The 24,364-nt window shown below is 35.9% G+C and overlaps 5 protein-coding genes and 1 non-coding gene across 9 annotated transcripts in view; 4 read left to right on the top strand and 2 right to left on the bottom strand.

Annotated features, from left to right (window-relative positions):
• Nucleotides 1–254: 254 nt before the first annotated feature.
• On the top strand, nucleotides 255–3,950 carry LOC105396108 (MAPK regulated corepressor interacting protein 2). Its single transcript, XM_011568097.3, has 5 exons — nucleotides 255–415; nucleotides 490–574; nucleotides 817–926; nucleotides 1,214–1,270; nucleotides 1,519–3,950. Exons 1-5 carry the CDS (start codon nucleotides 364–366, stop codon nucleotides 1,662–1,664), a joined length of 450 nt encoding a protein of 149 aa, XP_011566399.1. The 5' UTR covers nucleotides 255–363; the 3' UTR covers nucleotides 1,665–3,950.
• Nucleotides 3,951–4,374: 424 nt separating this feature from the next.
• LOC105396120 lies at nucleotides 4,375–7,856 on the top strand. The gene is made up of 4 exons (XM_048631755.1): nucleotides 4,375–4,570; nucleotides 4,788–4,998; nucleotides 5,294–5,372; nucleotides 7,562–7,856. Exons 1-4 carry the CDS (start codon nucleotides 4,490–4,492, stop codon nucleotides 7,854–7,856), a joined length of 666 nt encoding a protein of 221 aa, XP_048487712.1. The 5' UTR covers nucleotides 4,375–4,489.
• A 1,296-nt stretch (nucleotides 7,857–9,152) lies between these two features.
• On the bottom strand, nucleotides 9,153–12,324 carry LOC105396619. The gene is made up of 6 exons (XM_048631631.1): nucleotides 11,872–12,324; nucleotides 10,780–11,787; nucleotides 10,514–10,708; nucleotides 10,112–10,295; nucleotides 9,594–9,795; nucleotides 9,153–9,279 (listed from the first exon to the last, which is right to left on the bottom strand). The coding sequence occupies exons 1-5, from the start codon at nucleotides 12,055–12,057 to the stop codon at nucleotides 9,638–9,640; spliced, it is 1,731 nt and encodes a 576-aa protein (XP_048487588.1). The 5' UTR covers nucleotides 12,058–12,324; the 3' UTR covers nucleotides 9,153–9,279; nucleotides 9,594–9,637.
• Nucleotides 12,325–12,441: 117 nt separating this feature from the next.
• On the bottom strand, nucleotides 12,442–18,509 carry LOC105396131 (mpv17-like protein). 3 transcript variants are annotated; one of them, XM_038119198.2, is made up of 5 exons: nucleotides 18,311–18,509; nucleotides 14,639–14,798; nucleotides 13,724–13,809; nucleotides 13,198–13,310; nucleotides 12,442–12,995 (listed from the first exon to the last, which is right to left on the bottom strand). In XM_038119198.2, exons 2-5 carry the CDS (start codon nucleotides 14,765–14,767, stop codon nucleotides 12,757–12,759), a joined length of 567 nt encoding a protein of 188 aa, XP_037975126.2. In that variant the 5' UTR covers nucleotides 14,768–14,798; nucleotides 18,311–18,509; the 3' UTR covers nucleotides 12,442–12,756. The 3 variants fall into 3 exon arrangements, with proteins under 3 accessions (XP_037975126.2, XP_037975122.2, XP_037975118.2); XM_038119194.2 differs by lacking the exon at nucleotides 18,311–18,509 and adding an exon at nucleotides 16,067–16,258; XM_038119190.2 differs by lacking the exon at nucleotides 18,311–18,509 and adding an exon at nucleotides 16,072–16,257.
• Trnal-aag lies at nucleotides 14,438–14,519 on the top strand. Its single transcript has one exon. It is a non-coding gene; the product is annotated as a tRNA-Leu (tRNA).
• Nucleotides 18,510–19,351: 842 nt separating the features above from the next.
• The window catches only part of LOC119694396 (rab11 family-interacting protein 4A), a 70,506-nt gene continuing 65,493 nt past the window's right edge, over nucleotides 19,352–24,364 (top strand). The window contains exon 1 of one of the 2 annotated variants that reach the window (XM_038120717.2): nucleotides 19,352–19,685. The gene's annotated coding sequence lies outside the window, so the exon portion shown is untranslated. The remainder of the gene's footprint in view (nucleotides 19,686–24,364) is intronic. The other variant, XM_048631614.1, reaches the window with a different exon arrangement.

Genomic DNA, 24,364 nt, shown 5'->3' with positions numbered 1-24,364 from the left:
GCGTTCATGTAGCATGTAGAATGCCACCTCAAAATAAGGAATGTAATAACTAGCAACATTGACATTACTCTATTGTAAAAATGAAAAAAATACTCCAAACTGCGTCGCTCAGCCTCGCTTAAACTTAAGTTCAAAATTCAAGAATAGTAAATTACATTTTTCAAAATACAATATACACAGAGCTTAAGATAATAACGTTTCACTTGACAACCATAGACCACCTTACGTTTGACACTTTTTGTTTTATTCAAATATTACTACATGAACGTACTCAGTGCAATACAAAGTTTCGCTAATTTTGGCTATTCGTTTTGATTTTGATCTTGTATTTTTAATTACTGTGATTTTTAGTTAAATTTTACAATGTACACAGTTTCTAAAGGGCCCAGCAAAATTGTAGCTAAAACCCGTAGAGGTTAGTATACTAAAATAAGTGCAAGATAATGTTAAAAAATTGTGATCATATGACATTTTTAATTTCCATTTCAGGTCTTTCTCAAAATTTAGAGAGGCTTGATAGTCGCAAAGACCATAACAGGAAGTCTTCAGAATCTGATAATGGTGAAATCGCCAAGTATGTATTTGTTTTGTGACAATATTACACAGTAATTTCATCAGTATTTTTACATAACCTCCTCACCAGTTTCCCATTTCCGGTAAAATATTTACCTGAATCTACTATGAATTCGTAATTTTACATGATACAAGCCAGATCATATATTTTGTTGTGTTCTAAATAGAATCTTCTTCGATTTGAAATCTCAGTGAGTATACCTTGGACACTGATAAGTGATATATTTTTATCTTCTTTTTCAGCATGCCCAGACCTGTATTTCACTCAAATGGTAAAAAGACAGTTCATCAGCGAATACCTCATCATGTTATAACACCACAACATGAGGAAATTATTAGATTTATAAGTGAAAGTAAGTATGAAATTAATGTAACAGAATGTGTTTTTAAACAACCCCATTATCAGGCATAAATATCCTATTGATTGATGTAGGATAGCGATCCACTGCTTACATGGTCCAAATTGAATTTTCCTCTTGAATGGTGCAGAGGCAGGTGCTGGACTCCTTTTGTAAGAACTTGATTGTGGACACTGACATAGACCTATCTACAAAGAGTGCTCCGCCTATGTCATGCCCACATTACCTTACTCTATATTAGTTAAGTTTATAAAGAAATATCAATACTTATATTTTTACAGCCTGGGTTCAGACAGCATATGGAGAAAGTGAGCCTTCATCACCTACAAGTACAATAGGTAAGGTTCTAACATACTAGGTACTAAGAACATAGAATTTTTATCACTATTATTTCTGCCATGAAATTGAAAGCTTTAATTCAGATAAAATTGAAATCTAAATTATTAACCTGATAAGGATTAAGACCAGATGAGGATGCCACTACTTTGTATGTCCATTGTCAACTCTCAACTTCAAACTACAAATTTATATTTATAAGTACAAACATGAAATGACATGACTCAATAGCAACAATGTAAAATTCCAGATTCTGGGAGCTCATCGCCAGCTCTGGGCCCCGTGGTCTTCTACCAGGACGAGCCCCCGAGCCCCGCACTGCGGGACTTCAAGCCCTTCGACCTGGAGACCTGGTGGGGCAAGCGCCTCTTCCAGAACATCACCAACTCCCTGTAAAGCGGGGAGCGGACTGTCCGCGACAGTTTGTAGACAAATGACAGAACAAGCAATTCGGTAGCAAAAGTCACAATCAACTGTAAGTTACTAAATTTTAAAAGCCTCTGTTGCACTTTGTGCTTAGTAAATTCTTGTTGTGTGCGACTTTGATCTCAATGTAAAAGTTCTTAGGTTTCTGCCATACATATTGATAACTAATTCTAGTAATTATTAGTATTACCTGAAGACAAACCTGACCAAAGTATAATGTTAATACATATCTCTCAATTATAAGTAAACACTAGTATACGACTATCTTATCCAGGGTTTACTAAACCATATTGTACATCAGAGGCATGTATCGTTTATCAGCTTTCTAAACAAATGCAATTATTTAGAAGCCTGAAACATATCAAATTTCAGCAAACCGTTTCCAGGAAAAACATTTTTTTAAGTACTATCAGGAGAAACTTCCTTGACTACTAAAATGTCAGGCTCATTACCCCTTATAGGTCTCCATGCAGTGTAACAAGGTTCCTCACAATAAAATTTAAGAATTTAGTAATGTGTAGTTGATTGTGAACAATATTAAGTACTAATTAAGTATAAAGTAAAAATGGCCATAAGCTCAAATTTATTTCCGATCACAACCATTTTCTAAAACCAATATTCTGTAAGTTAATTGAATTCGCATAAAATAATTAAGAGTAAGATAAGCAAAATGCTGCCAAAGAATGAATAATCACAATCACATCATCACAATATTACATAATAGTTATGTATATCGCATTGTGTAAATGCATTATCATTTGCACATACAGTGTGTGTAGTGTTTAGTGAAATACATGCAATAAGAGTGGCCTTTACATTTTTTAAAGACATAGTTAATAGACCACAGTAATTTATAACTAATGAACAGAATCCGTTCCCATAAATGAAACATAAATAATGACCTAATAACTGTTAATAATTTCTCAATACATTTGCAAAAATATTATAAGTAATAGTTACTTGTTTCCGCTATTTTCCTTTTCTATGGCTTGGATCTAAGTAAGATTAGATAATCTACAAAAAGTTTCTATCTCCTATCTTCTCTTTCACTTCAACTGGTGTCCGAATATAATTATGTACTAGTTATGAATGTTAAAAGTTACGCCGTTTACCTACAAAATTTTATTATTGTTACAAATATACATACTTGTTGTTATCAGTAAGTACTGCTTGTACTTTAGCTGATGGTTATCAATTTATGATATTGTCCATTTTTGTAAACGCTACTGGTGAAAAGTTTACTATATGTCCAAATACACATTATTTTTCATATAGACAGTGCTGCCACCCTGCAGTAAGACCATTGGAACGCCTTAAACTTTTCTTTAACATCCTGCTGTGGTACATAAACAGGTATGTAAAAATAAGTTTTTGCCAATATGTGACTTGAAATAGAATAGTAAAATGTCCATATTTAAAAAACCGAATTTAGTTTGTATTTTGTACATGACCTGGTTATGCCATTATAAACTATGGGTTCCTTTGATTCCACTATCTTCAGAGGATGCTATTTATTATAGTGTTTTACTGTTTTACTCATCTCGTCAAAACAATAATAGTCTTCCAATAAAAAGGTGTCAGCATGATCTATGCACCAAGTTATCTTTTGAATATTGGTTCCATTGTTCTGTTTTATATGTTATATTGTGTTGTACCTACCTATGTATTTTAATATTTACTGTTATAGTGTGTTATGTGAGACATTCCAATAAGGAATGTTATAAGATATTTTATCAACCAAAATAGGTATATGTATATTCTTTAACATCATCAAAAATAATTAATTATGTACTTTTTTTAAAATCTACTGTTTAAAAATATATTTAGTACCATGCCATGACTGTATCATAATGACAACATTACATGTGTGAAATCATGGTTGGGGTACTATCGGAAATTATGGATTTATTGATGAAATATCAACCACTGTTATACATAATATTAATATTGTATAAGTACCTACCTACATCAAATCGAGTTTCTTGTTTATTTTTACTTGAAAGTATGTATACCTATGTACAAACTTTTTTGCCGTTGGTGCCTCTGAATACTTTTATTACGAAATGTTATGCTACAGTTCTATTTTTTCTGATTAAAATGATGAGTGCACGTGAAGAGGTAGTTATAGTTTTTATCCTTTTAGATGAAATGTTTTGAGTCAATGTAGTTAGTAGCAGGAGATAGAATATTTTTAGACTGATTTAGTTGTAAAAGTTATGCTTTTTGTTGTAGTTGAATAAATCATCTGATAATGTTCTCGCTGTGTATTTTTGTGATTCCTAAATACTGTATTTATAAGCATACTCGTTGGCCCGACAAACTTCATAACGCCTCTTACCCTACCCAACCCTAAGTGTGAGTGATCCAACATGGATCCAACTATTGGAAGGGGTTCTTGTCAAGTTACAAGAAGCGTCTAATGGTCTAATAGTCTTATGTAATACCTACCTCATTTACATTCAGCCCCTGCCGCTGCCAGCAATAATTCCGTAAATATTGTTGCAGCAGGATCGAGAGGAGTGTGTGTTTACATACCTCACTACTGAATGTAAACGAGGTATAAGAATAAGTCACCACCACCCACGACCACCGTCTATCTGGCATAATCAGAATAATAACTAGCTTCAAAGACTACAAAATTTGCCTTGACTTTTGATTTGAATGAGTGATTTTTTGGTAAATATTAGTCTATGGTAAAGTATTTTGGTGGTTTTATAACAACTGTTTATTTATAAACTATATTTTATCCAATTTGTATTCGCTGTTCTTAAACTATAATAAATATATAGGTACTAATGCAAGGTGCAAACTTACAGAACAATCTTTACAACCCTGATCGTATGAACAATAAGCAAGTTGTGATCAATGATATTCCTGTAAGTAGCTATCCTTTCTTTCTATGAAGTACCCTACCTAGGTAGAAAGATTCGGGAAGTATTAGTAACCTACCCTTACCGTTGGTATACTTACTTACCTTATCATAGTACTACTGTGGTACTACCTACAAGCTACAAGTAAGAGAACGTTTAGCCATACCTTCTCACCGCTATTGGCATAATAATATTTAACTCTTACGTAATCCAAAATCCCCAGAAACAAGTGAACGTAATAACCCAAAAGAACTTCGTGCACGGCCTCCAGAACGCCCGAAGCATCCTGAGCGACCTCGAGCGAAGCATCCAGAAGTCGCACTGCTATGAGCGAAGACTGCTCAAGTGCAGGTCTCAGCACAGTCATTCACACAGTGAAGACGGGAGCCGGGATGAAGGGGTAGAGCGGGAGAAAGAGTCTTGTGCTAGGACTGGTGGGTAGTTTTTTCCAATCATTTTTGGATGGGTAGGTAGTTCGTAATGTTGTCTACGTAGGAAGGTGTAGGTACTGCTGTTGATGTGCCTATAGAATTGCCAACGATACCACTCTACTCATCTACTATTAATTAGTATAGAATCAGTGTTTATGTTGAAAAGAGTTCAATCCACGTAGGTAACTTGTATTATTTATAAGTACCTACGATGATACCAAGATTACCAAGGTTCATACATGTATGTAGGTTACATTGTACAGTAGGTAGGAAGTTCCTTTACATTGTATTCCCACAGAAACCGCAAATGCGTCGAGGAGTCAGGTGGACGTGGGCGAGTCGTGGTCGACCATGAGCATCGTGTGTCTGCAGTATCAGTGAGTGTCAACCTTGTTTTTAGGGTTCCGTAGCCAAAATGGCAAAAACGGAACCCTTATAGTTTCGTCATGTCCGTCTGTCCGTCTGTCCGTCTGTCCGTTTGTCACAGCCGATTTACTCGGAAACTATAAGTACTACAGTGATGAAATTTGATGGGAATATGTGTTGTATGAACCGCTACAAAAATATGACACTAAATAGTAAAAAAAAGAATTGGGGGTGGGGCCCCCCATACATGTAACTGAGGGATGAAATTTTTTTTTTCGATGTACATACCCGTGTGGGGTATCAATGGAAAGGTCTTTTAAAATGATATAAAGTTTTCTAAAAAACATTTTTCTTAAAGTGAACGGTTTTTGAGATATCAGCTCTCAAAGTCGTAAAAAGTATGTCCCCCCCCCCTCTATTTTTATAACTACGGGGTATAAAATTCTAAAAAAAATAGAGGTGATGCATGCTAATTAACTCTTTCAACGATTTTTGGTTTGATCAAAGTATCTCTTGTAGTTTTTGAGATAGGTTGATTTAACTGTATTTGCTGCTACGGAACCCTTTGTGCGCGAGCCCGACTCGCACTTGGCCGGTTTTATTTTTAAGTATTTATGTTATTAATTTATTAAGTATGTAAGGTCAACCGGGGCCATTGCGCCACAATACTTTGACTTTCATATTCATTTGAACATAACAAACAGACTATACGCCCTATTAAGCTATAACTTGTGATACATATTAGGAAATTTTATCTAGTTTCATTTTTTGATGCAATTTTGTAGAATTTTAAATATCTTCTACGTGTAAACGACGTTTCTACAAAAAATGGGATTTTTAGGCGCAATAACCCCTAGTGGGGCTAATGCCTCTTTCACTAGTTTTGTGTGCTTGGAAGAGCTTTTTACAAGTTTAAGTATATATAATGTATAGATTTACTATTAACGTAGATAATTATTAGCTTGTAAACAAAATACTGCGCTTAGTTAAGGAGAATTAGTTGATCAAAAATTTTCGGGGCTATGGCGCCTACACACCCTAATTTCTTGTTTATTATCTTATTATCTTATTTACCCCATCCAAGATTCCAGGGGTGCTCAACATTTTATTTATGTACTTTATTGGACTTAAAAAAAGTATAAATACTTACATGACAAAAACAAATAAAGTATAAAAGCATACAAGGGCATATTTTTTATAATTTGCAATCAAACCACAACTTTAAATTAGTAAGTATACCATTTTTAGAGTCTGACGGAATTTAAATCATTACAAAACTATTTAGAGTTTTCAAAACAAGTGAGATCATTCAGTTAATATGACTATTTTTTTATTTATTATTTATTATATGATTATTTTCTATATACCGTGTTAACAACCTTATAATGTCGACACCAAATGACGCAAATTTTTTAAAACATTTAGTTTAATTCATATTCAAATTATTTACGTTTAAGTTGGATTACCAATCTAAGAAAGTTAATTCGATACGCTGTTAAATGTTCTTCAATATTGCAGAAGGCGTCATTAACCTAGTATTTTTCGTTTAGGTGTAATTTGGTGCTAATGTCTCTGGAACTTTTTCATTGCTTGTGAGTGTATAAAATACATTTATCATAACATAAAATGTTTAGAACCTCTGGAAATGGGGCTATTGCACCGCAATAGAGGCAATAACCCCATCAGCCCAGAGGCATTTACCCCAAAAAAAAAGCTAAACCTATAAATTTTTAATTGCATATCGTGTCCGAATCTTACGTTATTTCAATAAAATAATACAATATGTAAAGCAACAAAACAATAACAGTATTTACAGTTAGGAAACATAGATTCTTTTAAACAAACACACATTTGGAACGATTCAAAAAAACGTGTCAGGAAACCGGAGGTGGCCAAAAGAGGTGAAAAAATTAAAATGGCAAATTATTTAAGAAAATTGCTTCGGATACGACATCTTTTGGTCAGTGGTAAAAGTTTGAGTTCCAAAGATAGATAGCAGATGACTCCAGTAGTTCTAAAGTATGAGGTTCGGAAGAAAAATGGATTCGAGGCATTAGCCCCGTAGGCGACTTGGCCCCGGTTGACCTTATTTATGTCAGCAGTGGGGTCGTGACGTGATGGGTTGTGCTTGTGATGATGACGTGAACGAAGCATAGCTACCTATCTTCATACTTTCTTCAACATAACCCATCGCTTTCAGATACGAAGAGCTATCAAAGCGCTACGAAGCGCTTCTCCGAGCGTACGACGAGCGATGCAGCGCTCTAAGCGCTCGAGACGAAGCGCTGCAGCGGCTGCGGCAGCGCGTGGAGGCCGCGCAGGCGCACTGCGCGAGCGCTAATAAAGCGCTGCTCACTGTCGGCGAGAAGTACTTAAAGTTGAGGAGACGGGGGCATGCCCAGGTAAGCACTGTACATCATCATCATCATCACGACCCATCAAGTCCCTTACTGCTGGGGCACGGATCTCCTTCCAAGGAAGGGTATTCGGCCTAGTCCTCCACGCTGGCCTAGTGCGGGTTGGTGGATCCCAACCAACACAAGCAAGCTTGTGCTGAGAGAGTTGTCGGGAAAGTGGACAACCCGACTTTCAGTCGTTTTCAAGCTGCCCGAAGGCCTCTGATATACTTCCTATCTTCATACCCTCCTTCCGCCCTCACAGAGAGCAATCTACCGAGAGCAGATCAAGTACCTGCAGGAAGCGTTACGCGGCATGTTGCGCGTAGCATCTGGCGCGCGGCTCGAGCTGGACGCGGAGTTGGCACGCAAGATGGCGGCCGAACGCGACGCCACGCAAGCCGTGCTACTGGCCGAGGTGTGTGAGTATTAGCTTTGTTAATACTAGGTCTAGGGCTATTAGAGCTACTATGCAGGGTGTTGGCAAAAAGCGTATACTAAACCGAAAGGGCGTGACTCAGGGGGAAATTTTGAACAGTAGGTTAGGTATAACCTTTTTGCAACAGTCAGTCTTAAGCTGCGTACAGACCGGCCCAACGAAGGCCAACGAACGGATTTCGTTGCCCTTCGTTGCTGGAATCTGCCCTGTATTATGTATGATAAATATCCATCGTTGGGATAACCGTTGGCGTTCGTTGGGCGTTCGTTGGGCGTTCGTTGGCCCGGTGTGTACGCAGATTTAGCGACATCGTCAGTCGCTGATTGACCAGGGTGACCACACATTACATATTAGAACGACGCGACGACGTACCAATAAATAAGATAAAAGGTGCGATAAATAGGCTTTCGTGCGTATTTACATACTGGTAAACTTGATGACCTAAGTTGACCTGACCAACATACCTAAGCATCTTATTAGCATTTAAGTACTTAAAATAAAGTGACATGACGGTAGGTCAGCGGGTCAATCTTCTGAGTCCACAGCGCGGTCGCGAAAGTGTTGCATCTAATGCTTTAATCATGATGTTAGCATTTTTTTACTTACCTTAGAGTTTTTATAGTTTGAAACAATCTTGTGTTTACCTACGATATAATGTTCTACTTATAAATTGTAGATAAGAAAATGTAATCGACTTTATTTGGAAAATATGCTACTGAAAAGTAACAGTTACGACTGGGATATACGACCATCTCGGGTGAAGAGTGAATCTGAACACAGCACTTAAAGAGAGCGTAATTTTAAGCGTTATTTAATAGATTTCTAGTTATTTTTTTGTCATTTGGTTTCCTGCATCTTATTTGTAATTAGTTATTATTCTGTGTTTGTACTTTGTAGTAAGGATTTCATTTGTTGCTTAATTGAAATAAAGGTTTAGAATTTTAAAATTATCTTTATTAAAATAAATTATATAAAAATATAACGACAGTTGAAAATAGACTAAATAAGAAGTGCCTAATTTAATTCAATACTCAAATTATTAATTTGATAACAGTAATCGGCTGATGCTGACGATCTCCATACCTGAAACATAGATAATATTTTAATGTTGGTACTAAACATACTACTCTGAACTGTACACTGTACAAAGTTCCCCATGGCTATGGCCATGAAGGGGAAATAGATTAGATACCCTAAATACTGAAGAATCGAAGATTTTAATTTAAAAATTAATACATTCATACAAACTCCATAGAATTTCGTAACTGACCCGGCCATTGAATTACTCTAAATGCAGAGAAAAAAAAGTTGAGACTTTACTCTATCAATTGAAGGGCGTAATTTACAATCACCTGACTGGTTGATCTGATAACTTTTTCCAACAACCCAAAGCCTACCTTTTACTGAAATGCCACAGCTTAGCCGACAACGGTTGCCTCGACTATCCCCTAGTGACGTAGTGGCGGTGCAGTCTGTTCACCTCGGCCACCATTCCCTCCAGTATCAGATCCAGGTCGTCAGCTCTGGACACGAGGGCCTCATCAGCCATGGCTGCGAACCGCAGCACCCCGCCGTAGTGCAGGCACGTTACTCCGAGACCTGAGATGAAATGAAACTTATTAGGTACATGGAATCGTACAGACTTAAAGGATTTTTGTATACTTTGGTCTAGTACGATGTCAGGTAGACCAACCGTGTCAAAGTAAGAGATTTGATTTCCTTTTACACATCGGTCGTGAAAGAAAAACCAATTCAAATAACCTACGCATTTATGATCTAATGATAAGAAATGATTTGGAGTACGTTCTTCTCGCAATAGACAAGCAGCATAGCGCTCTACTAATAACGTCGAGCGAGATAATTCAGCGCTATAAATTGAGTTGCTTATCCTTACGCATAATGTGATACATCATACCGGTAGTTCCTTTGTGAGGTGCGAAGAAGACGAGTTGTTTCAGCAAGTTTCCTCCGCATATGGTGAGGCGGTCTGGTCCGGGCATGTTGCTGAACACCAGGGTGGCCTGGCTACTATTCAGCAATGGCTGCAGAAGTTGCCTAGGAAGCACGCCGCTTACTAGCTTCAAAAAGTAGTAATTGGTCTGTAAGAATTACGAAAAGTCTATAATAAGTTTTTGATAATTTCATGAGATACATATAGGTTGCGCTTGCGATCTTGTTGTGGATTAGTGCAATGCGCTTAGACTACCTAAAAAAATCTAGACATCTAGATAGTGGTTTACTCACATACTGACAAATTCAGAGTATCAGTAGATATCAGGATTTAAACACATGCACGACTACCTACTCGAACACTTACAATAGGATCAGCGCTTTTACGTAATTCACGACACCTGATTTGAATATCATGTATGTTATCCCTCGTTTTTGTTGGTAAATCCAATGTGGTGACGCTGAAATCATTCTTCAAATCTAGTCTGCGGTCAACTGTCGTGGGCTTGGGGAATCTAACTGGTAACACAACCGCCACCGTCTCGGGGACTTCCGTCATCGTCTGTGAAACACAAAATAGAGATTAAATAGTGGATCTACGTCTGTAACGACGATGTTCGTAAATGAATTTACCTTGGAGAAAAATGTATGCAAACCTGCAGACAACGCTGCAGCCAAAACATCCGAGAAATGGAGGCCTTCCGCTTTATCTTTTATTTCTTTAACTTTCAAGAAAAGGTTTTCGTCTGATTTCGTCCACTTGAAAACTTTTCCACCCAACAACTTGGGTCCATGTAGAGAACTATCGTCTGCCTCTCGAACGATGCCATCGACGAAACAGACAGGAATTTCACACAGTTTTCGTATCATTTCCATTAAATCCGAGGGTGCATTGCTGTTTACTGTTGAAGCTTCACGGAAATTGAACATATTAGCGGTGTCGGGTTGAGTTTCATCAGCCAAGGTTTTACATAAAAAATCTATGAGAGCCACTCCATCACCGACTGAATGGTGTATTCTGAATATAATTCCATATTCTTGTTTCATATTATCATTAATATCATTGTTAGCTAAATGATTTTTAGTTACCAATATTTGGAATAAGCCTTCATCATGGTAAGGTAATGGTTTCTTTGCTACTTTAGCCATCAGCTCTTCTAGATCTGACATGCTCAAAACGGTTTCATCAGGCTGATCAATTATTTGGACATATTCATTGATATCGATTGTACTAAATTTACGCCAGTAGTAGAATCCATATCGTTCATTTCTCCTATAAAATATTTTGTCAGCTTCTTCGTGCAATAGTAGATTTTCCAATTTTTCCTTTATATTGTCAACTAATGTTTGAGGTGATTCAGATTCGATAATTCCAAGAACATTAATTATGCTTTTAGAAACGTCGTCTTCTAGACTCCAGAAAACATCAAAACTGTCCAAAAATTTCACAAATCGTTTATCGTTTTGTCGAAGTACTAATAAACAAACTAGTTTGTAAAGAGATGCTACTAATAATATTGCTAAAACTACAGGCATTACCGCTACTAATATCACTAACGCTATTGTCCTCACTACATTTTTAACGCGCAAGATTTCATTAATGTTTATTTTTAGTAGCGGATCACTTATTTTGTTGTGGTACTGAAATAGAAGAAAATTATTAATAGCGGGGTGATGTTCATAGATTATACCTAAGAATATAATTATGCTGTAACCTGCTCTTACCTCTAAACTTATAATAAAATTGATGACCAAAGCTATCACTATCCCCGTTAATGTTCCAAACTCAGCTGCCTTGCTCACTTTAACGTTACTGTCATTGAAGGTAGAGTTATGTAAAGGAACATCATAAGCTATATCCGAATGGTTAAAGTTATCGTCCATATAACACTTTAGCACCAAAACCTCCATGGCTATAACTTTATAAGTTTTATAACACTTAACAGACACAACTCCATTGAACGCACTTTCTCTGCACACGTCTAAATCTTAACTGTAGGAAAGGCTTAAACTGCAACTGAATATATCCTCTTGCGTACGAAAGAAGCCTTACTCTAGACATTGTAGATCTAATTGAATTAATTTTAATATGTCACATAATAATTGTGCGATGGTAAGTGTGTAGTGTTGGTAGATATTTGATATTGCCAATGCCAAAATTACATAAAATACAACATAATGGTCCGAAAGGGTTTATTAGTCGATATGCTACTCCAGCTAGGATTGGCCATAACCTGGTTTGATATACCGATCTACAATATTAAGTAGCTAAATTAAAGAAAAAAACAGGATAGATACTATGGTATACTTATGTTTTTATTCATAACCAACAACACAACATGTTTAACAACAAATAAGTAGGTATACTTAATGAAAAATAAATGCTCGTAGTATACAAAAGCTTCCTTAAAAATATCTCACTTTTAGGAATGGCACAGTGTGAATGCTCCAGTTAAATTTAAACTTACACATGCTTACTTACTAATAATTTGAACTAGGTATAGGTATTTACTGTTATCCCTATTATGAAGCATTAAATTTACAACCTCACACAAAGTGGAAGAGCAAGCCTCACTGTCTCAACTCAACTCTTTACGCTATTTAACCACCTCATTTCTTCTCAACCTTTTCACCACCATCGCTGACTTTACTCCTCTTGATGAAGCACAGTATATTGATCCATATGAAGGAGGCCGAGGCCACGTAGACCACGCGCAGGTGTGAGGGGATGAACGTGAAGTTGACCGTCTGGGCCGGGATCCAGAACACCTGGTTCGCTGCCAGTGAGATGAGGTACTTCTCTCGGAACTCCTTGAATAGGTCCTCTTTTTGCTCTAGGATGGCGTTTACTGAAAATAAATAGAGTTTTAAGTTGGATTTAATACTATAATACGGAGAATAGCATAAGTTATTACTGTCTTGATATCTGCAGTTAGTTATTTTCTGATTAACAGATGATATGAATTTCTCATACGAATAAAAGGGGGGCGGGGGGTATTTCCCGCGATTTTCAGGGAAGAGGGCTCGCTAGTTTGACTGAAAATAACTTACGTCCGTAAAATACAGCCAATAGGATGGGAGTCATGAAAAACTGTTCACAAACAACCTTTTTTCCTATCGTCTTGACAGCCGTGCCCACGAACTTTCGGTCCAAAAATCTGTACCTGAAATGGTAAAATAGAGGTTTAGGTTCACCGTACGTACAGCCTACACTACAGTAACACTAACCTACCGTTCCTACTTACAGTAGATTTCAAATGATAGATTCAGTTACTTTCTAAACATATGATAGCTCTGATATCTTGTACTATGTCTCTTCATGAAAACCCTCATTTACTAGTTTACTACATAGAACTGAGTCTTTAAAATTACAATCCCTGTGTTAAATTTTCAGGCCTATGTCAAGCAAGTAGCAATCAATACAGCGTACGGGCACCTAATAACTAATAAGACTGAAAGTGTAATATGTACAGAGAGTTTACGTATTATTACAGGTAGATTGTAAGCGTTTCACAGTAGAATTGTAAGCGTACATAACCAATAAAAATAAAAGCGTATAAGTAACACAAGTTAGTACCAGTAATACAGCGACGGAGCGTAGATGGAGCTACCGACACAAGCGATGCGTGCTCCTGTAGCGATGTCATAGTCCGGCTTTTCAGCCTGAAAAAAAAAAGATTACACAATTAGGGAATATGCGTCGAAGATTCATTTGGGTGAACCAGGTTCAGTAAGTAACAAACCCCACAACGAATAATTTGTGTATTATGTAATAGTTAGGATAGCACAATAAAATTTTACAATCATTTATTGTAACAATGCAATGTTTCAGTGTGCTGATGCCACTACATTTAAGTGCGGCATGGAACCTATGACCTCAGTACCTATACAATAGGGTGTTTAATGTACTTACTAACTACCTACCTATAGGCGATAGGTAAGTACTTATATTATGTAGGTAGACCGGTATAGGTACTATGGGCAACATATTAATGAAGATATTTATAATTACTTAGTTTTTTCCTCTGTGTGTAGCTGTGTGTACCATACCAATTACCAATAGGTACCTATAGGGTACTGATCTGTCGTCAAACAAAATGTTCTCAACATTTACCTATTTGTTTACCCTTCATGTGTTGTACATAGTATATTTCCGTACCAATTACATCACAGTAGCACGTAATGTATGATTCAGTCACTCCTTCACATGTTTATATTTAGTTGACTGATAACGTGAGGAATAGTTAGAACGTCATAGATAATGTTGTGAAATTTCGCTCTCCCGTCCATCGGTAGCGTGGCCGAGCGGTCTAAGGCGCTGGTTTAAGGCACCAGTCTCTTCGGAGGCGTGGGTTCGAATCCCACCGCTGCCAGGATCTTTTTGTCTCTTTTAGTTTTTATTAAGTATACCAATTTTCGAAATTGTGTATAATCTACGGTAGGCTGAAGCCATTACGAATTCCAATAAAAATTAACTAAAACCAAATCATACCGTAAAGTACTTATTATAAGTCTGTTGCGAGGTCTCTGCTGCCGAGTAGAAGGTAAAGTAAACTGCGGTGTTGGTGAGGATGGGGTGCTTCTGCAGCGAGGCTCGGAACAAGCCCGCCAGCCGACTCATGGTGGCTGGGGACGTCACGCGCCTGCGAGCCCTGCGACCAGAGACAAGGAATGGATGTCATCATTCTGAGGAAACAAGCCTGAGAATAAGGATTTGGCTGTAGTGCCGCTTGTAGGGCAATCTCGACAGTCTTTTTGGGTTTGGGGCCTAGAGAATATGCAGTGAGTGGGTCTTATCTGTAGTAGAAGTCGGGTTAGACTATAGTGAGGCCACAAACATTCAAACATAGCGTGGGACGATCTTCGGGACTGGAACGGTGGTACTAGATACGTTCAGTAAGTATAAAACACATAATAAATAGGTGTATTGAAAATACTAAAGGAGCGATAATGTAATGTATGCATGCAACCCAATTAATTACACAAGCACGATTGCCCTTATTTATGCATTATAGGACAAAATCGGGTTATAAACGAATGTGATAGGTATATGATGGTTTTACTGCGGGTTGGTGGGTTCACATATTATCTAGATATGCAGGTTTCCTCACAATGTTTTCCTTCATCGTAAGAGCGATGGTATACATTGTACTTAAATTCAAAGAACTCATTGGTACATGTCAGCGGCAGCGCTGAGATTCGAAACCGCATCTCTGGCATGAGAAGCGGGCGCTTACCCGACTGAGCTACCACCGCTCTCCTATTTTTAGGTACTCGATATCTACTATTACTTTACTATTGTAATGTAAAGGACTCACATTAGATATACTTACTTAAGTTAATTTACATCTCATTTTAAATGACCAAAAATTACAGAAACTATTGTTTATTTTTCAGAAGTTAAGAGATTTTCAGAATTTACATTGTAATTTTAATTTGATACACTTAATGCTTATTTTTAATTTACACAACAAATCACCTAGCTTATTACAAATACAAATTAATTTGGTTATGTCTGCCTACCGAAGTCCACGACACAACAGGAATCCTATAGCCTATTGTGGACCTCATAAAAATTTCATGTTCTCTAACCTGTGATCTCCTAATATCATAACATGATCATCAAATTGTATAGACAGACGACTTGTAACATTAATTACCAACTATTCACAGTTATATTTCTCACCGTCTTAATTAAAATTCACAACAATGTTATGAAAATCATAAACAATTTACCTCGGCAGGATTTTTTATATAATTGATTAAGTACCTAACTACCTACAGGCACTCAACTGAATCATTCTAAGATTAGACGACAGATAAGGAGAACAGCTACGTACTTTATAAATTAAATTAAAAACATCAATCTTTGTACAAGAACCGCAGAATAAAATTAAACAATATAAAAAAAAACAACAACCTTACCAGAAAACAGCTAGACACTTGATAAAGATAACGTCAAACGTCGACCACGGGAATGAAAATTTTAATTTCTTGTTAATCACATTAACCGCTGTTATCAATACACTATCACTTCAGCTTAGATAACCGACTGACGTGAAAACGAGGCATGTAATGTATGTAGGTCTGTCGTGGAAGGCCGAGTATGAATTGAGTGCTGTCTAGTTGGTATGTATTCAATTGACTCCAATAGAATGATTGTTCGTAGCACCAATGCTAACCTGTTGCTAACTTCGTGATTATTAAAGCTATTCTGCAGCCATGTGCTCTTAGAATAGGATTCGGACTGTTGTTAAAAAAGTTACAGCAGGCTCGTCAATGGTATACTACGATGATGAGTGGAATAAAAATAGAAAACGATAGTATTTTAGCAACAAGTAAATTTTTGGTAGGCTCAAATTTTAAACAAGGTTTTTGTGCACTAAAATTTGAATTAGTTTTTCCAGAATTGAACTACTTATTAATTAATTATTGTATCAAGAGTTTAAAAAATCGTTTCAGTCGAATCATATTCTATGAGCTCACGATCTATAAATGTGTAAGTATTTACATGTAACTCAACACACGTGCAATATTTAAATTTAAAGCTCTTGGGACGATATTATTGCTCACAGTTTATTTATTATTTGAATTTGTTAGTAGGATTTTTCCGTCAAGTTTGAAGGTTTTTTGACACGATCATGTTTGGAATAGTAGGTCATTTGTTTATTATGAAATCAGAAATATCTCTAATAATTTATGCCTAGATATTCAAGATTCAAGATATATTTATTTGCATAATATTATTTGATATTTATGAAATAGTTACACATACTTATAGTTAAGTTAAAATTAAATAGTTAAGTCAATAAGATGCGAATTGATCAGACAGTCTTTGTATACTGTAAGTACTTAATAAAGTCCATAATACATAATATTATACTGTATAAAGTACCTATGTTGTATTAGCGTATTAATACAATACATTGATAAAGGTCTGGTTAATGTATAAGGATAAAAAAGTACTTTAGTACCTATTTTTAAAAATTATTCTGTCATATTGTACATCTTGTAACAAGGTGACTACTGACTACTGAGCCGAAGATCCCGGGTTCGATTCCCAGCTGGGGCAGATATTTTTTTAAACACAGATATTTGTTCTCAGGTCTTGGATGTGCCCGTAAAATGGCAATAGGCCCGCCCCCTATTACATTGGGACTAACAGAACACTCTGGCGAGAAGTAGGTGCAGCAATGCACCTCTGCCTACCCCGCAAGGGAGTACATTGGTACAAGGCGTGTGTGTGTGTGTGTGTTTATAACAAGGTAAACGAGAGTGGCGGATGTGAGCGAACTATCTGCCCCAGCCAGGATTCGAACCCACTGAAACATTTGCAGTCAGCGAGAGAAATACTCTGTCACAAAATTCCCATTGGTCGTTTAATTTAAATGAGGCTCTGTAGATTAATAAGTTACCTAGTAGGTGCTTACGAATATATTTCAAAAGAATGTATAGATAGAGGCAAGAGGTACCTATACATACCTATATCCTAACTTCCTAACTAATATTATAAATGCGAAAGTAACTGTGTCTGTCTGTCTATCTGTCTGTCTGTCTGTCTGTCTGTTACTCTTTCACGCCAAAACTACTGAACGGATTTGAATGAAATTTGGTATACATACGGTCTAGATCCTGGGAAAGAACATAGGCTACTTATTATCCCGGAATTCCCACGGGAAAACTTTTTAAGGCGAAGCGAAGCGCGCGGGAACAGCTAGTTACCTATATAATATTATGTAGAGTAAGCTGTATTGTATGCTTTTACTGTGTTTATCAATAAATAAATAAATATTTGGGGACATCTCATACACGGCCATCCGACCCCAAGCTAGGCAGAACCTGTGTTATGGGTGTCGGACAGCTGATATATCTACACAAATACATAGATAGATAGATACTAAATATAAATATCAACACCCAAGACCCGAGTACAAATATCTGTCTTTAAACAAATATCTGCCCCAGCCGGGAATCGAACCCGGGACCTTCGGCATAGCAGTCAGTGCCACTAACCACTACGCCATTCGATCGAATCAATTGTTATGTATTTATGTTTTTGTGTACAATAAAATATTAAAATAAATAAATAAAGTGATAGAGGCTTTATACTTTAACTCAAGTATAACTGCAGAGGTGAAGTTAAACGTTATTAAAAGTGACGAACCTGTAGGTCTCGGTTCAATCTCAGTCCGCCGACCACCGGGAAAGCGGTTTTTAACCAAATATCTGAAGAACTTTTACTTTTCTTCGCACTTGAAATTAAGACGGCTTCGTTAAGCTTGTAACTGGCACATGAATTGTTAGTTTCACATTAAGTTTAAAGTGTTCGAAAACTGAATTCAGAATAGAGAATGTGTTCTGTGTTCTGTATGGCTGGCGTTATGGTTAAAAATTCAAGAGCCTGCAGCGCGGGGCAGGGGGGCGGGGGGGGGCGACGACCGTGCCAGGTAACAGGAGGTACGGCCGCGCACAGTGGGCCAACGCCGCACACTGCATGGACATAATATACTTAATAATAAAGTATTCAAAAATATAACACCTGAATTTAACCTAATGTTAACTACCTGAGTGAAATGTTAATATAATTTAGGTACTTAGTTTTCTTAATACTATAATTCAGATAAGCTTGTTATAAAGATTTTATAAAGCTTCATATCTAAGCTCTATAAAACTATTGTTTTAAAAAGTAAGTACATTAAATATAAATATTGTATTTAATTTACATAAGTAAATTAAATTTAAATTGGTACACTTAGGTCCAAATGTTTAATTGTATTTTTATATAATAAATAATGTCGATGATGTATTCTTTTTTTGCACAAGTTACTTATTTTTATCCACTTAGGTAGATTTTAAATTCTGCATTACCCTTACTAGCTTTACATTGTTAACTGAGCTAATTAAGACGAAGACTTAATAATGCACAATTGCAAATTAGCGATAAGCTAAATCATGAGTTACTGGTAATTTATAATGGTATTTTATAATTATGTACTTTTCTAATTAAAGCCCGAAGACCGTAATTACGTAGACATTTGTAAACTATGCGGCAATTAGTCACGAAACTGATCAAATTGCAAATTCGATGACATTTTATTTAGCTATTGTACGGGGAAAGTGGAACAGTGTGCATTCTTGAAGCTCTCTGTCGACTCTACGTCACTGGTTGTCTCGCTCGGACGCCATCGCGCCGTCTCGTTCTAACTCTACATTCAGTCACCGTGGAACAGCGTACCTTGCAGGTGTGTTGTGGCGCGGTCTAACGTGAATTTATTACGAAAATTTCATTTGCTTCAGTTTGTTTTGTGCATAGAAGGATTGTCTTGATAGAAAAACGTGCTATTTGTGTCCAGTGTTTGTTATCTTACCATACAGTGGCTTTCACTAAATCTAAGTCGTGACTAAGTGATTCGTTTTGAAACAGTGACAACAAGTTTTTCTTGTGCTTAAGTCCTTGGATTGGAGGCTTCGTGAGACAACGGTCAAAGTGGGGCAACCGAACATCTTGCTAGAGTTTTTGACTCAGCATTTACACGAAGGTGAGTTTTGGCTAACTCGTAGATATATCGTATCGTATAATAACATGTAATAACAATAATATTCATAATAAACCACTTGTTTGTCGTTATATAACTAATGCAACGATACTTTTATGAATAGATGATACTTAAATAGTTTCTTATTAAAATGACAGAACTGAGACGCTATTTTGATAAAATTACGATAGCACTTCATGCTTAAACCTACCTTGCCAACCGGTTATACCTAGGTACCTTCCTATCCAAAAACTTAAAGATTAGGCGCCAAATTGTTATCCCTAAAAAATATAGAGTGGTAGGTACCTAACTGGTGTCTATTTGTCTACCTAATTGTGCTTTTTAGTGTTTTAGGCACTTCATTCATTCATTTATTTATTGAATAAGAAATTACACAAACAATACAATATGCCTAATACAAGCAGCAGAAATCCATTAAGGGTTTAAGAGCTACTTAATAGTAAAATATTTTTATATCACATGCATTATTTAACAAGTAGGTATATTAGTAATTAGCTAGTAGTTATCACTTATGGTAGGTATTTAGTTATTAAATATTATAAGTTAAGTTAACACAATTCATGAGATAGTTAAGAATACAGTACAGATTACAATAATTTTTTTATGAAACATCTCTTCAGTTGTTTTTTATAACCACAATTTAAGTATACACTTTGCATATCTAGGGGCAATTCATTAATGGTTTTGGGCAGTAGGTATCTCCAATGTCTCATCCCAAAGCAATTCCGATATTTAGGCAAGATACATTTTTTTGTTGATGTTAAAATTCGAAGTGCTTTGGGGCGGGATTTATAAACTATTTGGGATATATGATGATTTTCTTCTTTTAAAATTGACAACTTAATTTTTTCTTCTATTGGTAGGACTTTACAAAACTTAAACAGTTGTGTGTAGTTATCTTTAAATTTATTCTTGATGTTTATTGGGACAATGGTTTTTAACATTCTTATCTGTAATTTATATATTTTTTCTATGTAAGTTTTATATGTACGGCCATAGCTACCTAGTCCGTAGCTAATTATGGAATCTGCAAGTGCAAGATATAACATACGTAGTGTCCTATAAGGTATCTTATATTTTAGTAGGTATAGTTTACTTAGGATAGAACGTAATTTATTACAAATATAATTGATGTGTGGTTCCCAGTTAAATTTATGATCAATAATGAGACCTATATACATATGGTTTTTCACAAATTCAAGTTTAGGGCAGTTGCACACAGGGTTGTTATTAGAGTGGAGACAGTCGTGGAGGTGGGCAGTGATAGTCGGCTCGTAGTCACTTCCTGTTCTTAGGTGAGCAGAATGTATATGCATAGCTTTGGTTTTTTGCGCGTTTATAGTGAGGCCTACATCATGTGCCCACCTGCACAGCTGGTCGAAACTACGTTGTAGTGCGCACTCGGCCTTACGTAAACATGTATTTGAAACAAGTAAACACGTATCATCTGCAAATTGGTATACCGAACCCTCCTCCATCACATTACTCATGTCATTTACATACAGCAGGTACTCAGTCGGGCCCAGTATGGATCCCTGTGCCGTTCCTTGATGTGTCAAAATATGGTTGCTATATGTATCGGATATCTTCACAGTTGTTTTTCTATTTTTATGATAATCTTTAAACCAGTCTAGGAGAGGGCCCTGTACACCATTCTGCGATAACTTTTTATATAAGGTATTATATTGTAGGGTATCAAACGCCTTACTGAAGTCAATGAACACCGCAAGTACATGTTGTCTATTGTGCAGGTGATCATTGACCTCATTAGTGAATTGACACAGTAGTTGGGAGGTACTCCGGCCTCTCTGAAACCCAAATTGTGTGTTATTTATAATATGCTGATTACGTAGGTATTTATTGAGCTCGTCGCCGAAGTATCTCTCAACTATCTTATCTATACATGACAATATAGTTATGGGTCTATAGTTATTATAGTCAGTGTGATTACCTTTCTTAAATATAGGCCGTATAATGCCAATCTTTAATTTGTCCGGGTACTGCGATGTAGTAATACAACTATTTATTAAGTGAGTGATGACTGGAGTTATTTCTTTATTTATATACTTTAAATCGGATGCTCTGATCCCATCGTACCCGGGGCTTTTTTTCTCATTTATATGACTTATTATTTTAGTTACAATTTCTTCACTTGCTTTTTTTAGGCGCATAGAAGTACTAGGTGTTATTTCATAGTTTATCGAATTCAAAATAGGCATGTTACAAGAGTTACTGATGTTTGACGCATTGTTTTCAAACTCGTTTGCGAACCTGTTAGCCAAGTCGCATTTATTTTGGTCAAAATATTTTAATAAGATAGTATCAATCGAGTTGCTTAAGTTCCCGCATAAGTTATTTATTATTGTCCAGACCTTTTTCGAATTTTTAAAGTTACTGCATATTTCATTATAGTAGAAGTTGTTTTTAGTCTTGTTAATATATTTATTAGTTTTATTACGGTATTTGTTGTATAGTATTCTATCATTTATATCATTAGTTTTCAACCATATTTTAAGGAGCCTGTCTCTGGTCTGAATCATTTTTTTTATTTCTTTATTAGCCCATTTACAGTTCTGTCTTTTGTTTTGTTCATTTATTTTTACATATGTCGTGCAACTTTGGTAAATTGTGTGGAAATTATTAACTATAGAATTTAATATATCTTCTGGTGTTTGGTAATTCAGTGTAGGGGTCCAATCAATTTGCTTTAATTGAAGTATAACTTGTTTATTGTCGATTCGTTTTCTGAATGCTGGGGGGCGGCCAGTGCATGTACTTTGAGAATAAACTATGGTGCATCCGATGATGTAGTGATCGGCTAGTGCTACAGTTATAACGGCCGGAAGTACCTGGTATGACCCGGTACATCGTGTAAAAATATGATCAATGCAAGATTTAGTTATCTTACTGCCTTTTTTTTCTACTCGCGTATATTGCGTTATTCCGCATTCCAAGCCCTTTTCACTTAGACAGTTCAAATAGGTACATTTGTAGTTGTTTTGTTGTTTAAGATCTATATTGATGTCGCCGGTCATGAAAATATTTTCATTATTAAATTTCCCTAGTGTGCGGTTTAATTCGTTGATAAAACTGGTTTTACAACCATCGGGTGGACGATAGATTGAGCATAATATTGTTTTGTAGGCGTTATCACACTCAATGGTACCCATTAATGATTCAAAGTTGATAGTTTTTGTTTGATATGGAGTGAATTTTAATCTATTGTGAATAAATAATATGATTCCCCCACCTTTCCTATGTTCCCTTAGGTTAGTGAACATGGTATAGTTATCTAATTCGAAGAATGATTTATATTTATCCTTAATATTAGCCTCTGTTATTGTTATGATATCTATTATACGATTACTAGTCGATACAATGTATTCTAAGTGAGAAAAGTTTTTTATCATAGATCGTATGTTTATATTTAAAGTTATAAGTGACTGGCAATCAGCTGGAATTGAGACTAGATAATTATTCCAGCTATCGAATGTACCTTCATTCATATTACTACAATTATCGTCCATTTAGCAATCCAGTAATAATAATAATATTATTATCAGTAAGAAATTAAAGTATGGAGTAAGTATTAGAGGACTATTACCTGTAGTAACAGAAGTAGGTTAGACCATAATAGTAATTAAGTATACAATTGAAGAATAGTACCTCCTAGCACGCAGGCTTAGGTTTCCCATCATTCTTGATGAGAAACCTAAGCCTGATTCACTGATTTTATTTTTAATCGTACCTACTTATATCTTAAATCTTTGATATTTTTATAAGTGCGTTTAAATGAAATAAATTCACAAAGCATACAGCTACAGGTGGCATCAAATAAATTGAAGTAAGTACTTACCGTCTTTGGGTTGCAGCTAATCGAAACAGGTGATTTTCAAAAGGGCGAGCTTCGACCCATTGTGCATTCACAAAAATAGGGGAACATCAACATTAAATTTGTATGACTACCTGTTGCCGTAGTTTAGGTTTGTTATCTACAAAACTTGTTTATTTTGAAAACCCCAAGTCGTAATTTATGCAAAGACTGTAGCAAAATTATCATAAATGGGTAAATATAAAACTGGATGCTTTTCCGCATAATCTAACGGGCCATACCTAACTGTTTTTTAAATTTCGTAGGTAGGTAGGTTAAACTTATACTTGTATACACCTACATATAAGTAGGTAAGTACTTATAATACATAATAATATATCAACATTTTTCTTAACACTGTAAAGTTATTTTAAACTAAAAAATACCTGCATAATCTTGTAAAAGTTATTAAAGGTACCTCTACTTAGTATCTCAATTAACGCTATGTTTCATAGTTTACCTAAATAGGTACTTATACTGCTTTTTACGGAACAACTAAATGCATCTCTATGGCCCATGACCACGCTGTCATAGACTATGACTCATGACTCATAGTGCACGGTGCACGCTATGTTATAGTTATACCTAAGTGCCTAAATTATGTATCATATATTTTTCATACAACGTAATTAAATCGCAATATCCACACATGGCGTCGAGTAGAATCTCAATGTCTTCCGGTTTTATTAAGCTCAATATTATAATTATAAGTAAGGTAACAGAGCGTGAAGAATATGTTTAATAATTCTTATGATGTAGCTTACTTAATGTCATTCGCTACAAAATATAT

This window comes from Plutella xylostella, chromosome 29, assembly GCF_932276165.1.
Source record: "Plutella xylostella chromosome 29, ilPluXylo3.1, whole genome shotgun sequence".
In the NCBI taxonomy this organism is placed as follows: Eukaryota; Metazoa; Arthropoda; class Insecta; order Lepidoptera; family Plutellidae; genus Plutella; species Plutella xylostella.
Note: the sequence above shows the minus strand (reverse complement) of the source record. Positions and strands in the feature narration are given on the sequence as shown.

What these genes read in the sequence shown, in the direction of transcription:
- LOC105396120 (XM_048631755.1), top strand. Translation starts at nt 4,490, where the DNA reads ATGCAAGGTGCAAACTTACAGAACAATCTTTACAACCCTGATCGTATG. An exon ending in TTGTGATCAATGATATTCCT is followed by an intron (nt 4,571 to 4,787) that starts GTAAGTAGCTAT and finishes CAAAATCCCCAG; the next exon opens with AAACAAGTGAACGTAATAAC. An exon ending in AGAGTCTTGTGCTAGGACTG is followed by an intron (nt 4,999 to 5,293) that starts GTGGGTAGTTTT and finishes GTATTCCCACAG; the next exon opens with AAACCGCAAATGCGTCGAGG.
- LOC105396108 (XM_011568097.3), top strand. Translation starts at nt 364, where the DNA reads ATGTACACAGTTTCTAAAGGGCCCAGCAAAATTGTAGCTAAAACCCGT. An exon ending in TATTAGATTTATAAGTGAAA is followed by an intron (nt 927 to 1,213) that starts GTAAGTATGAAA and finishes ATATTTTTACAG; the next exon opens with CCTGGGTTCAGACAGCATAT. An exon ending in ATCACCTACAAGTACAATAG is followed by an intron (nt 1,271 to 1,518) that starts GTAAGGTTCTAA and finishes GTAAAATTCCAG; the next exon opens with ATTCTGGGAGCTCATCGCCA.
- LOC105396619 (XM_048631631.1), bottom strand. Translation starts at nt 12,057, where the DNA reads ATGGAGGTTTTGGTGCTAAAGTGTTATATGGACGATAACTTTAACCAT. An exon ending in ATTTTATTATAAGTTTAGAG is followed by an intron (nt 11,788 to 11,871) that starts GTAAGAGCAGGT and finishes CTTCTATTTCAG; the next exon opens with TACCACAACAAAATAAGTGA. An exon ending in TGCATACATTTTTCTCCAAG is followed by an intron (nt 10,709 to 10,779) that starts GTAAATTCATTT and finishes TGTGTTTCACAG; the next exon opens with ACGATGACGGAAGTCCCCGA.
- LOC105396131 (XM_038119198.2), bottom strand. Translation starts at nt 14,767, where the DNA reads ATGAGTCGGCTGGCGGGCTTGTTCCGAGCCTCGCTGCAGAAGCACCCC. An exon ending in GCTCCGTCGCTGTATTACTG is followed by an intron (nt 13,311 to 13,723) that starts GTACTAACTTGT and finishes TTACCATTTCAG; the next exon opens with GTACAGATTTTTGGACCGAA. An exon ending in ATTGGCTGTATTTTACGGAC is followed by an intron (nt 12,996 to 13,197) that starts GTAAGTTATTTT and finishes ATTTATTTTCAG; the next exon opens with TAAACGCCATCCTAGAGCAA.